This window comes from Carcharodon carcharias, chromosome 9, assembly GCF_017639515.1.
Source record: "Carcharodon carcharias isolate sCarCar2 chromosome 9, sCarCar2.pri, whole genome shotgun sequence".
NCBI lineage: Eukaryota > Metazoa > Chordata > Chondrichthyes > Lamniformes > Lamnidae > Carcharodon > Carcharodon carcharias.
In genome coordinates this window covers 70,438,793-70,453,723 of record NC_054475.1, presented here as the reverse complement: position 1 = coordinate 70,453,723, position 14,931 = coordinate 70,438,793, and the positions used below count along the sequence as shown (strand labels likewise).

Below are 14,931 nucleotides of genomic sequence, written 5' to 3'. Positions count from 1 at the left end.
GGAGCAGGGTCGGGTCGGATCGATCCCTCGGGAGCAGGGTGGGGTGGGGTGGGGTTGATCCCCCAGGAGCAGGGTGGGGTTGGTACGATCCCCCAGGAGCGGAGCAGGATGGGGCCGGATCGATCCCCTGTGTGGAGGTTGGGTCCAGTCGATCCTATGGGAGTGGGGAGGGGTGGGGTGGGGTGGATCCCCCAGGAGCAGGCAGGGGTAGGGTTGGGTGGATCCCCCTAGGGAGGGATGGGGTCAGGTCGATCCCCTGGGAATGGGTTCGAGTTGGGGTCATGTTGGTCCCCAGGGAGTGGGGAGGGGTCGAGTAGGGTCGATCCCCCGGGAACAGGGTGGGGCCAGGTCAATCCCCCGGGAGCAGGGTGGGGTCAGGACAGATAAATCCCCCGGGAGTGGGGAGGGGTCGGGTCGATCCGCCGGGAACAGGGTGGGTTCGGGTTGAACCCCTGGGAGCATGATGGGGTGGATTCAGGTCGGATCTATCTCCCAGGAGTGGGGTGGGGTGGGGTGGGTTGGGGTCGGATCTATCCCCCGGGAGTGGGGTGGGGTGGTTTGGGGTCGGATCTATCCCCCGGGAGTGGGGTGAGGTGGGGTCGGATGAATCTCCCGGGACCGGGGTGGGGTTGGGTTGATCCCCCGGGAGCAGGGTGGGGTCAGGTCAGGCTGGGTCGGATCGATCCCCGGCAAGTGGGTTGGGGTCGAACCCCCAGGAGTGGGGTGTGGTCAGGTCCGATTGAACGCCAGGAGCGGGGTGGGGTGGGGTCGGGTTAATCCCCCGGGAGCAGTGGGTGGTCAGGTCCGATCGATCCCCTGGGAGCGGGGAGGGGTCGGGTCAATACCCCGGAAGCAGTGAGGGTTCGGGTCAGATCAATACCGCGGGAGCAGGGAGGGGTCGATCCAATCCCCCAGGAGAGGGGTGGGGTGGGATCCGATCGATCCCCTGGGAGCGGGGAGGGTAGGGCCGATCCACAGTGAGTGGGGTGGGGTCGATTCTTGGGAGTGGGGTGGAGTCGGGTCGGGTCGATCCTTCGGGAGCAGGGAGGGGTGGGGTGGGGTGGGGTTGATCCCCCGGGAGCGGGGTGGGGTCGGTCAGATGCCCCAGGAGCGGGGCAGGGTAGGGTGGGGTCGGGTCGAATCGATCCCCCAGGAGTGGGATGGGGTCAGGCCAACCCCCCATGAGAGGGGTCGGGTGGGGTCAATCCCCCGGGTGCATGATGGGATCGGGTCAATCCCCCGGCAGCGGGGTGGGTTCGGGTTGATCCCCCAGGAGCGGGGTAGGGTTGGGTCGATCCCTCGAGATTGGCGAGGGTTTGGGTCGATCCCCTCGGAGGGGCCTGGGATCGGGTCAATCCCCTGGGAGCGGGGTGTGGTTGGGTCCGATCTATCTCCCGGGAGTGGATGTGAGGTAGGGCGGAGTCTGGTCGGATCTATCCCCCTGGGAACAGGGTGGCGTCGCTTTGATCCTCCGGGAGTGGGGTCGGGTGGTGTCGGATTGAACCCCCAGGTGTGGGGTGGGGTAGGGTTGGTTTGATCCCCTGGGAGTGGGGTGGAGTGGGGAGGGGTCAGGTGGATCCCCTAGGAGTGGAGTGGGGTAGGGAAGATTCGATACCCCAGGAGCGGGGAGAGGTCAAGTCGGGTCGATCCCCAGGGAGCGGGGTAGGGTGGGGTCGGTTCAATCCCCCAGGAGCGGGGTGGGGCCAGGTCAATCCCCCGAGAGCAGGGCAGGGTCATGACTGATCAATCCCCCAGGAGCGGGGAGGAGTCGGGTCGATCCGCTGGGATCGGAAGGCAGTGGATTCGGGTCGGATCTGTCTCCCGGGAGTGGGGTGGGGTGGGATGGGGTCAGATCTATCCCCCGAGAGCGGGGTGGGGTGGGGTGGGGTGGGGTCGGATCAATCTCCCAGGACCGGGGCGGGGTTGGGTTGATCTCCCGGGAGCAGTGTGGGGTCAGGTCAGACCAGTCGGATCGATCCCTGGGGAGTGGTTTGGGGGGGGGGGTGGGGTCGGTCCCCCGGGAGTGGGGTGTGGTCAGGTCCGATTGAACCCCAGGAGCGGGGTGGGGTCGGGTCAAATTGGGTCGGATCGATCCCCAGGGAGTGGAGTGGGGTGGAGTCCGGTCGATCCCCCATGAGCAGGGTGGGGTGGTGTCGGGTTGATCCCCCGGGAGCAGCGTGTGGTCAGGTCTGATCGATCCCCTGGGAGCGGTGGGGCCGATCCCCAGTGAGTGGGGTGGGGTCGATCCCTTGGGAGCGGGGTCGGGTCGGGTCGGGTCGATCCTTCGGGAGCAAGGAGGGGTGGGGTGGGGTCAATCCCCTGGGAGCGGGGTGAGGTCAGTTCGATGCCCCAGGAGCGGGGCAGGGTAGGGTGGGGTCAGGTCGAATCAATCCCCCGGGAAAGGTGCGGGTTGGGTCGGATCTATCCCCCGGGAGTGGGGTGAGGTAGAGAGGAGTCTGGTCGGATCTATCCCCCGGAAACGGGGTGGGGTCGCTTTGATCCCCTGGGAGTGGGGTGGGGTGGGGTCGGATTTAACCCCAAGGAGTGGGGTGCGGTGGGGTTGGTTTGTTCCCCTGGGAGCGGGGAGGAGTGGGGATGGGTCGTCAATCCGCCGGGAACAGGTGGGGTCGGGTTGATCCCCTGGGAGCAGGATGGGGTGGATTCGGGACAGATCTATCCCCCGGGAGCAGGGTGGGGTGGGGTCGTTCCCCCGGGAGCAGGGTGTGGTCAGGTCCGATCGATCCCCTGGGAGTGGGGATGGTCAGGTCATCCACCAGAATCGTGGTGGGGTCAGGCCGATCCCCGGTGAGTTGGGTGGGGTGGGTTCGATCCCTTGAGAGCAGGGTCAGGTCGGATCGATCCCTCGGGAGCAGGGTGGGGTGGGGTGGGGTTGGTCCGATCCCCCATTTGCGGAGCAGAATGGGGTCGGATCGATCCCTCGGGAGCAGGGTAGGGTCGGACCCATCCCACAGGAGTGGGGTCGGGTGGGGTCGATACCCCAGGAGCGGGAAGGGATGAGGTCGACCCCCCAGGAGCGGGGTTGGGTTCGGGTCGACACCCCGGGAGCGGGAAGGGATGAGGTCGATCCCCCGGGAGCGGGGTTGGGTTCAGGTCGACACCCCGGGAGCGGGAAGGGAAGAGGTCGATCTCCTGGGAGCGGGGTGGGTTCGGGTCGATTCCCTGGGAGTGAGGTTGGGGTGGGGCAATCCCCAGGAAGCGGAGATGGTTTGGGTCAATCCCCTGGGAGTGGGGCTGGGACGGGGTCGGGTTGGATCTATCCCCCGGGAGCGGTTGGATCGATCTCCCCGGTGCGGGTTGGGTCGGTTCGATCCCCCGGGAGTGGGGAGGAGTGGGGAGGAGTGGGGTGGGGTGGGGTGGGGTGGGATGGGGTGGATCCCCCAGGAGCAGGCAGGGGTAGGGTCGGGTGGATCCCTCTGGGGAGGGATGGGGTCAGGTCAATCCTCCGGGAGCGGGGTGGGGCCAGGTCAATCCCCTGGAAGCAGGGCGGGGGTCAGGACAGATAAATCCCCCGGGAGTGGGGAGGGGTCGAGTAGGGTCGATCCCCCGGGAACAGGGTGGGGCCAGGTCAATCCCCTGGGAGCAGGGCGGGGTCAGGACAGATAAATCCCCAGGGAGTGGGGAGGGGTCGGGTCGATCCACCGGGAACAGGGCGGGTTCGGGTCGAACCCCTGGGAGAGTGATGGGGTGGATTCAGGTTGGATCTATCTCCTGGGAGTGGGGTGGGGTGGGGTGGGGCCGGATCTATCCCCAGGGAGTGGGATGGGGTGGGGTGAGTTGGGGTCGGGTCTATCCCACGGGAGTGGAATGGGGTGGGGTGGGGTCGGATCAATCTCCCGGTATCGGGGTGGGGTTAGGTTGATCCCCCGGGAGCAGTGTGGGGTCAGGTCAGGCCGGGTCGCATTGATCCCCGGGGAGTGGGTTGTGGGGGTGGGGTTGATCCCCCGGGAGTGGGGTGTGGTCAGGTCCAATTGAACCCCGGGAGCGGGGTGGGGTCGATCCCCCGGGGGTGGGGTTGGTTTGATCCCCTGGGAGCAGGGAGGAGTGGGGATGGGTCGGGTGGATCCCCTAGAAATGGGGTGGGGTGGTGTTGATTCGATCCCCCAGGAGCGGGGAGAGGTCAAGTCGGGTCGATCCCCCGGGAGCAGGGTGGGGCCAGGTCAATGCCCCGATAGCAGGGCGGGGTCAGGACTGATCAATCCCCCAGGAGTGGGGAGGGGTCGGGTCGATCCGCTGGGAACAGGTGGGGTCGGGTCGATCCCCTGGGAGCGGGATGGGGTGGATTCGGGACAGATCTATCCCCCGGGAGCAGGGTGGGGTGGGGCCATTCCCCCGGGAGCAGCGTGTAGTCAGGTCCGATGAATCCCCTGGGAGCGGGGATGGTTATGTCATCCACCAGCATTGTGGTGGGGTCAGGCCGATCCCCCGTGAGTGGGGTGGGGTGGGGATGATCCCTTGGGTGCAGGGTGGGGTCGGGTAGGATCGATCCCCCAGGAGTGGGGTGGGGTGGGGCAGGATCTATCCCCGGGAAGTGGGCTGGGGTGGGGTCGTGTTGATCCCCTGGGAGTGGGGAGTGGTCAGGTCGATCCGCCAGGAACAGGGTGGATTCGGTTCGATCCCCCGGGAGCGGGGAAGGGTCGAGTCAGGTCGATCCCCCAGGAGCAGGGTGGGGTGGGGTCGGTTCAATCCCCCGAGAGCAGGGCAGGGTCAGGACAGGATTTCCCCTGGGAGCGGGGAGGGGTGGGTTCGATCTGTCGGGAACCGGGTGGGTTCGGGTCGATCCCCTGGGAGCAGGATGGGGTGGATTTGGGTCCATAAGACCATAAGACATAGGAGCAGAAATTAGGCCAATCGGCCCATCAAGTCTGCTCCGCCATTCAATCATGGTTGATAAGTTTCTCAACCCCATTCTCCCGCCTTCTCCCCGTAACATTTGATCCCCTTACCAATCAAGAACCTATCTATCTCGGTCTTAAATATGCTCAACGACCTGGCCTCCACAGCCTTCTGTGGTAATGAATTCCATAGATTCACCAATCTCTGGCTAAAGAAGTTTCTCCTCATCTCTGTTTTAAAAGGTCTTCCCTTTACTCTGAGGCTGTGCCCTCGGGTCCTAGTCTCTCCGACTAATGGAAACATCTTCCCCACATCCACTCTCTCCAGGCTTTTCAGTACTCTGTAAGTTTCAATCAGATCCCCCCTCATCCTTCTAAACTCCATCAAGTATAGACCCAGAGTCCTCAAACGTTCCTCATATGTTAAGCCTTTCATTCCTGGGATCGTCCTCGTGAACCTCCTCTGGTCCCTGTCCAGGGCCAGCACATCCTTCCTGAGATACGGGGCCCAAAATTGCTCACAATATTCTAAATGTGGTCTGACCAGAACCTTTTCAAGCCTCAGCAGCACATCCCTGCTTTTATATTCTAGTCCTCTCGAAATAAATGCCAACATTGCATTTGCCTTCCTAACTACCGACTCAACCTGCAAGTTAACCTTAAGAGAATCCTGGACTAGGACTCCCAAGTCCCTTTGCACTCCAGATTTCTGAATTCTCTCCCCATTTAGAAAATAGTCCATGCCTCTATTCTTCCTACCGAAGTGCATGACCTCACACTTCCCCACATTGTATTCCATCTGCCACTTCTTTGCCCATTCTCCTAACCTGTCCAAATCCTTCTGCAGCCTCCCCACCTCCTCAATACTACCTGTCCCTCCATCTATCTTTGTATCATCTGCAAACTTAGCCAGGATGCCCTCAGTTCCTTCATCTAGATCCTTAATGTTTAAAGTGAAAAGTTGTGGTCCCAACACTGACCCCTGCGGAACTCCACTAGTCACCGGCCGCCATCTTGAGAAGGACCCCCTTACTCCCACTCTCTGCCTCCTGCCAGACAGCCAATCTTCTATCCATGCTAATACCTTGCCTCTAAAACCATGGGCTCTATAACCCAGGAGTAGGGAGGGGTGGGGTTGGGTGGGGCCATATCTATCCCCCGGGATCGGGGTGGGGTGGGGTTGGATTGAATCGATCCCCCAGGTGTGGGGTGGGATGAGGTTGGGTCGATCCCCCAGGAGTGGGGTGGGGTCAGGTCAGGCCGGATTGGATCGATCCCCCAGGTATGGGGTGGGGTGGGGTGGGGTCGATCCCCCAGGAGTGGGGTGGGGTGGGGTGGGGCCGAATCTATCCCGCGGGAGCAGGGTGGGGTGGGGTCATGTCGGATCTATCCGGGAGTGGAGTGGGGTGGGGTGGGGTCGCACCTGTCCCCCGGGACCGGGGTGGAGTTGGGTTGATCCCCCAGGAGCGGGGTGGGGTGGGGTCAGGTCGGGTCGGATCGATCCCCCGGGAGCGGGGTGGGGTCGATCCCCCATGAGCGGGGTGGGGTGGGGTTGGGTTGATACCCCAGGAGTGGGGTGGGGTCAGGTCGAACCCCCGGGAGCAGCGTGTGGTCAGGTGCGATCGATTCCTCAGGAGCTGGGAGGAGTCGGGTCGATCCCTTGGGAGCAGGGTGAGGTAGGGTGGGGTCGATCCCCCGGGAGCGGGGTGGGGTCGGTCCGATCCCCCATGAGCAGGGTCAGGTGGTGTCGTTCCCCTGGGAGCGGGATGGGATGGGTTTGATCCCCCAGGAGCGAGGTGGGTTCGGTTCGAATTCCCGGTAGCGGGGAGGGTTTGGGTCAATCCCCTGGGATGGGCCTGGGTGGAGTCGATCCCCCAGGAGTGGGGTGGGGTGGGTTCGGGTCGATCCCCTGGGAGCGGGCAGGGTCAGGTTATCCACCGGGAGCAAGGTGAGGTCAAGCCGATCCCCTGTGAGTGGGGTGGGATGGGGATGATCCCTTGGGAGCGGGATGGGGTTGGGTCAGGTTGGGTCAGATTGGTCCCCCGGGAGCGGGGTGGGGTGGAGTCAGGTTAATCCCCTGGGAGTGGGGAGGGGTCGGGTCAGTCCGCTGGGAACAGGGTGGTTTTGGCTCGATCCCCTGGGAGTGGGATGGGGTGGATTCAGGTCGGATCTATCTCCCAGGAGTGGGGTGGGGTGGGATCTATTCCCCGTGAGTGGGGTGGGGTGGGGACGATCCCTTGGGAGCAGGGTGCAGTCGGGTCAGGTCGGGTCGGATCGATCCCCCGGGAGCGGGGTGGAGTCGGGTCGATCCCCTATGAGCTGGGTGGGGTGGTGTGGGGTTGATCCCCCGGGAGCAGTGTGTGGTTAGGTCCGATCGATCCCCCAGGAGTGGGGATAGTCAGGTCATCCACCGGGAGCAGGGTGGGGTCGGGCCAATCCCCTGTGAGTGGGGTGGGGTGGGGTGGGGTCGATCCCTTGGGCGCAGGGTCGGGTCGGGTCAATCCCCCGGGAGTGGGGTGGGGTCGGGTGGGGTCGATCCCCCGGGAGCAGGGAGGCGTCGGGTCAGATCTATCCCCCCAGAATGGGTTGGGGTCAGTTTGATACCCCAGGAGCAGGGTGGTGTCATTCTGATCCCCCGGCAGAGGGGTTAGGTGGGGTTGATCCCCCGGGAGTGGGGTGGGGTCGGTTCGATCTCCCGGGAGCGGAGTGGGGTGGGGTGGGTTGGGGTTGGTCCGCTTCCCCGGGAGTGGGGTGGGGTGGGGTCGCGTCCGATCGATCCCCCTGGAACGGGGTGGGATCAGGTCAATCCCCCATGAGCGGGGTCGGGTGGGGTCGATCCCCTGGGAGCAGGGTTGGGTCAGGTCGATGCCCCGAGAGTGGGGAGATGTCGGGTCGATCTCCAGGGAGCAGGGTGGGGCCAGGTCCAATTGATTACCCAGGAGCGGGGAGGGTCAGGTCAATCCCCCAGGAGCAGGGTTGGGTCGGGCCGGGCCAATCTCCCGGGCATGGGGAGGTGTAGTGTTGGGTGGATTCCCCAGGATCGGGGAGGGGTGGGGTCTGGTCGATCCCCCGAGAGAAATGTGTGGTCGGGTAGATCCCCTGGAAGTGGTGAGATGTCGGGTCGATCCCCCCATAGTGGGGTGCGGCCAGGTCCAATCAATCCCCCAGGTGCAGGGAGGGTCAGGTCGAACCCCAGGAGCTGGGTGGGGTCGGGCCAATCCCCCAGGAGTGGGGTGTGCGAATCGGATTGATAACAGACTGCAGAGTGTTCAATGTGACACACTGACGATTCTACGCTGGTTCTTACTTACCCAATATAAGACATCGGTCCAGCCCTCCATGGTGATGCACTGATACACAGTTAACATTGCGAAGCCAAAGTTATCAAAGTGAGTAATGCCACTGTTGGGCCCAGGCCAGCCTGACCTGCACTCGGTGCCATTGAGGGTGCAGTGACGACCATGGCCTGAATGGGCACAAGGTGCTGGCCATTCATCAGCCACAATATCTGTATCAATAAAGAGGGGGGAGAGAGTGGGGGAGAGGGCAGAGGGTCGAGAGGGGTAGTGGGGGAGACAAAGAAAAACTATGATGGAAGAGAGTTAATAAGGAAATGGCATTGATCAAACACCCCTCCAATGTCCCCTTGTCCACCCACCACCCCCCACTAACCACCCTTCCATCTACCCACCCTCCCGCTGACCACCCCATTCACCCGCGCCCCCACTGACCCACCGTTTGCCCTCCCACTGTCCATTACAAATCCCGCCTCATCAGCCCATGTACTGTGGTCTGTGTGTGTTGGCACCTTGCTCAAACTTTACCTGTGTGTGTGTGTATATTATGTGTGTCTGAGTTCACACTGCACACTTGTGTGTCCATGCTGTTCATGCTGTTCATAGTGTGCATGTGTGCTTACATGGTATTCACAACATTACTGCATGTGTTCAGGTTGTGCCTCTGTATCTTCACATCATATTCTAACTATACATGTGTGTTCATGCTGTTACTCTGTATGTTCACATTTCATTTGTATATTCACAAGAGGTATGCATTGTCCATTTATGTGTTCAAACTGTATGTCTGTAAGCTTGTGTGTGTGTTCACACATTCTGCGTGTATGTGTGCGTGTGTTCACACATTCGGTGTGTGTGTGTGCATGTGATCACACATTCCGTGTGTGTGTGCGTGTGTGTGTGTGTGTGCACACACATTCTGTTGTGTGTGTACACATTCCACATGTATGTATGCGTGTGTATGTAAACACAATCCGCGTGTGTGTACACGTTACGCGAAAGTGTGTGTGCATGTGTACATATTCCGCGCACGTGTTTGTATGTGTACACATTCCGCGTGTGTGTTCAGCCATTCCTCGCATGTGGGTATGTGTCTGTTCAGCCATTCCGCATATGTGGGGGTGTATGTGTGTACATACACACTTCAAGTGTGTGTGTGATCACACATTCCGTGTGTGTGTGTGATCATACATTCCGTGCGCTTGTTCACACATTTTGCGCACCTGTGTGTTCACATATTCAGTGTGTATCTGTTCACATATTCCACGTGTGTGTGTGTGTTCATATAGTCCACGTGCGTGTATGTGTGAGATCACACATTCCGCATGCATGTGATCACACATTCCGCGTGTTTGTTCACACATTCCATGCGTGTGTTCATACATTCCACATGTGTGTGTCGTTGTGTGTGTTCACACATTCTGCGTGTGTGCGTATTCACACATTCTGCAGGTGTGTGTTTACACATTCTGCATGTATGTGTGTGTTCACATATTCTGTGCATGTTCACACTTTCCACCTGCGTCTGTGCACGTGTGTTCACCTGTTCCGCATGTGTGTACAGGTTCACTAATTCCGCGTGTGCGTGTTCACATATTCTGCATGTGTGTGTGTTCACACATTCTACGTGTATGTTCGCTCATTCTTTGTGTGTGCGTGATCATGCATTCTGCGTGTGTGGGTGTTCACACATTCTGCCCGTGTGCGTTCACACATTCTGCATGTGTGTGTTCACACATTCTGTGTGTGTGTGTGTGTGTTCACACATCCTGCATGTGTGTGTTCGCACATTCTGCGTGTGTGTGTTCACATATTCTGCGTGTGTGCGTGTTCACATATTCTGCGTGTGGACATGTTCACACATTCTGCGGGTGTATGTTCACTCATTCTGTGTATGTGTGTGTTCTCACATTCTGAGTGTTTGTGTGCGTAAGTGTTCACACATTATGTGTGTGTGTGTGTGTGTCTGTGTGTGTGTCACACATTCCGTGCATGTGTTTGTGTGTGTTCACAAATTCTTCATGAGTGTGTATTCACAAATACTGCGCATGTGTTCACATTCTATGTGTGTGTGTTTGTTCGCTCATTCTTCGTGTGTGCGTGTTCATACATGCAGCGTATGAATGTGTATTCATACATTCTGTGTGTGTTCACACATTCTGCATGTGTGTGTTCACACATTCTGCGTGTGTATGTTCACGCATTCTGCGTGTGTCTGTTCACACATTCTGCATGTGTGTGTTCGCACATTCTGCGTGTGTGTGTTTACATATTCTGCGTGTGTGCATGTTCACATATTCTGCGTGTTTGCATGTTCACACATTCTGAGTGTTTGTGTGCTTAAGTGTTCACACATTCTGTGTGTGTGCGTGTGTGTGTGTGTCACACATTCCGCGCATGTGTTTGCACACACGAAGAATGTGTGAATACCCACACACATGCAGAATGTGTGAACAGACACACACATGCAAAATGCGTGATCACACACACATGAAGAATGAGCGAACAAACACACACACATAGAATGTGAACACACGCGCAGTATTTGTGAATACACACTCACGAAGAATTTGTGCACATTCTGCGTGTGCATATTCACACATTCGGCGTGTGTGTGTTCACACATTCTGCGTGTGTGTGTTCACACATTCTGCGTGTGTGTGTGTGTGTTCACACAATCTGCGTGTCTGTGTTCACACATTCTGCATGTGTGTGTTCACAAATACTGTGCGTGTGTATATTCACCCACTCTGCTTGTGTGGTCACACATTCTGCGTGTGAGTTCACACATTCTGCGTGTGTGTTCACATATTCTGTGTGTGTGTGTTGAAATATTCTGCACGTATGTGTGTGTTCAGACATTCTGCATGGTGTGTGTTCAGACATTCTGCGTGTGTGTCTGTTCACACATTCTGCGTGTGTGTCTGTTCACACATTCTGCGTATGTGTCCGTTCACACATTCTGCGTGTGTTCAGAAATTCTGCGTGCGTGTGTTCACACATTCTGCATGTGTGTGTTCACACATTCTGCATGTGTGTGTTCACAAATACTGAGCGAGTGTATATTCAAACATTCTGCGTGTGTGTTCACATATTCTGTGTGTGTGTGTTGAAATATTCTGCACGTTTGTGTGTGTTCAGACATTCTGCATGCTGTGTGTTCACACATTCTGCATGCGTGTTCACAAATTTATGAGTGTGTGTGTTCATGCCTTCTGCATGTGTGTGTATTCACACATTCTTCATGTGTGCATGTTCACACATTCTGCGTATGTGTGTCTGTGTGTGTGAATTCACATGTTCTGTGAGTGCGTGTGTCCACACATTCTGTGTGGGTGCTTCTATGTTCACACATTCTGCGTGTGCATATATGTGTTCACACATTCTGCATGTGTGTGTTCACACATTCTGCATGTGTCTGTTCACACCTTCTGCCTGAGTCTGTGTGTGTGTTGAAATATTCTGCAAGTATGTGTGTGTTCAGACATTCTGCATGGTGTGTGTTCACACATTCTGCATGTATGTCTGTTCACACATTCTGCGTGTGTGTCTGTTCACACATTCTGCGTATGTGTCTGTTCACACATTCTGCGTATGTGTCTGTTCACAAATTCTGCGTGTGTTCAGACATTCTGCGTGCGTGTGTTCACACATTCTGCATGTGTGTGTTCACACATTCTGCCTATGTGTGTGTGTGTTCACACATTCTGCATGTGTGTTCATACATTCTGCATGCGTGTTCACAAATTTATGAGTGTGTGTGTTCATGCCTTCTGCATGTGTGTGTATTCACACATTCTTCATGTGTGCATGTTCACACATTCTGCGTATGTGTGTCTGTGTGTGTGAATTCACATGTTCTGTGAGTGCGTGTGTCCACACATTCTGTGTGGGTGCTTCTATGTTCACACATTCTGCGTGTGCATATATGTGTTCACACATTCTGCATGTGTGTGTTCACACATTCTGCATGTGTCTGTTCACACCTTCTGCCTGAGTCTGTGTGTGTGTTGAAATATTCTGCAAGTATGTGTGTGTTCAGACATTCTGCATGGTGTGTGTTCACACATTCTGCATGTATGTCTGTTCACACATTCTGCGTGTGTGAACACACACCATGCAGAATGTCTGAACACACACATACTTGCAGAATATTTCAACACACACACACAGAATATGTGAACACACACGCAGAATGTGTGAACCTACACGCAGAATGTTTGACCACACAAGCAGAATGTGCGAATATACACACGCTCAGTATTTGTGAACACACACATGCAGAATGTGTGAACACAGACATGCAGATTGTGTTAACACACACACACATGCCGATTGTGTGAACACACACACGCAGAATGTGTGAACACACACACACACACGCAGAATGTGTGAACACACACACACACGCAGAATGTGTGAACACACACATGCAGAATGTGTGAACACAGACACACACGCAGAATGTGTGAACACAGAAGCACATGCAGAATGTGTGAACATAGACACACCCGCACAGACTGAGTGAACACACACACGCACACATGCAGAATGTGTGAACACACACATGTACACATGCAGAATGTGTGAACAGACACACACACAGAATGTGCGAACACACACACATGCTGAATGTGTGAACACCCACGCAGAATGAGTGAACACACACATACACACACGCAGAATGTTTGAACACACGCACACGCAGAATGTGTGAACATGCACACACGAAGAATTTGTGAACACCCACACACGTGCAGAATGTGTGAACAGACACACACACATAATGTGTGAACACAGAAACAATCACATGCACAGAACGTATGAAAACACATGCATGCACACATACAAGCAGAATGTGTGGACACACACACATGCAGATTGTGTGAATGCACACACACAAATGCAGAATGTGTGAAGACACACACATAGGCAGAATGTGTGCGCACGCGCACACACACACACACACACACACACACACACACAGAAGGTGTGAAGACACACAATGTCTGCACAAACACACACACATGCAGGATGTGGGAACAGACACACACAGACTCAGGCAGAAGGTGTGAACAGACACATGCAGAATGTGTGAACACACACAGGCTGAATGTGTGCACAAATACACACACACACACACAGACACACACACGCAGAATGTGTGAACACACACATGCAGAATGTGTGAACACATATACGCACATGCAGAATGTGTGAACAAAGAAGCACCCACACAGAATGTGTGGACACACGCACTCACAGAACATGTGAATTCACACACACAGACACACATACGCAGAATGTGTGAACATGCACACATGCAGAATGTGTGAATACACACACATGCAGAAGGCGTGAACACACACACACACACACACACTCACAAATTTGTGAACACGCATGCAGAATGTATGAACACACGCACGCAGAATGTATGAACACACATGCAGAATGTGTGAACACACACACACGTAGGCAGAATGTGTGAACACACACATGCAGAATGTGTGAACACACGCACGCAGAATGTCTGAACACACACGCAGAATGTGTGAACAGACACATACGCAGAATGTGTGTTCACACATTCTGCGTCTGTGTGTCTGTGTGTGTGTGTGTGTGTTTGTGCACACATTCTGCCTGTGTGTGTTCACACATTCTGCATGTGTCTGTTCACACCTTCTGCCTGAGTCTGTATGTGCCTGTTCCCACATCCTGCATGTGTGTGTGTGTTTGTGCACACATTCTGTGTGTCTTCACACATTCTGTGTGTGTGTGTGTGTGTGTGTGTGTGTGTGTGTGTGTGTGTGTGCGTGCGCAAACATTCTGCCTATGTGTGTGTCTTCACACATTCTGCATTTGTGTGTGTGCATTCACACAATCTGCATGTGTGTGTGCCAAAGTGTGTGTCCACCAATTCTGCTTGAATGTGTGCATGCATGTGTTTTCATACGTTCTCTGCATGTGATTGTTTCTGTGTTCACACATTCTGCATGTGTGTGGGTATTCACACATTCTTCGTGTGTGCTTGTTCACACATTCTGCATGTGCGTGTGTTCAAACATTCTGCATTTGTGTGTGTGTGTTCACTCATTCTGCGTGGGTGTTCACACATTCAGAATGTGTGTGTGTTCACACGTTCTGCGTGTGTGTCTGTTCACACATTCTGCATGTGTGCATGTGTGTGTTCACACATTCTGCATGTGTGCGTGTGTGTGTGTTCAGTCAGTCTGTGTGGATGTGTCTATGTTCACACATTCTGCGTGTGCGTCTGTGTTCACACATTCTGCGTGTGCGTGTGTTCACACATTCTGCGTGTGCGTCTGTGTTCACAAATGCTGCATGTGTGTGTTCACACATTCTGCATGTGTGTGTTCACACATTCTGCATGTGTGTGTGTGTTCACACAATCTGCGTGTGTGTGTGTTTACACAATCTGCGTGTCTGTGTTCACACATTCTGCATGTGAGTTCACATATTCTGCGTGTGTGTTCACATATTCTGTGTATGTGTGTTGAAATATTCTGCACGTGTGTTCAGACATTCTGCATGGTGTGTGTTCACACATTCTGCGTGTGTGTCTGTTCACACATTCTGCGTGTGTGTCTGTTCACACATTCTGTGTATGTGTCTGTTCACACATTCTGCGTGTGTGTTCAGACATTCTGCGTGCGTGTGTTCACACATTCTGCATGAGTGTGTTCACACATTCTGCCTATGTGTGTGTGTGTGTGTGTGTGTTCACACATTCTGCATGTGTGTTCATACATTCTGCGTGT

The 14,931-nt window shown here is 55.8% G+C and overlaps 1 protein-coding gene across 1 annotated transcript in view; it reads right to left on the bottom strand.

Moving 5' to 3' along the window:
- Positions 1-14,931, bottom strand: part of LOC121282430 (voltage-dependent L-type calcium channel subunit alpha-1S-like) — a 746,261-nt gene that overhangs the window by 351,890 nt on the left and 379,440 nt on the right. The window contains exon 6 of the mRNA XM_041196142.1: positions 8,165-8,361. Coding sequence (XP_041052076.1) covers positions 8,165-8,361 — 197 coding nt within the window. The remainder of the gene's footprint in view (positions 1-8,164; positions 8,362-14,931) is intronic.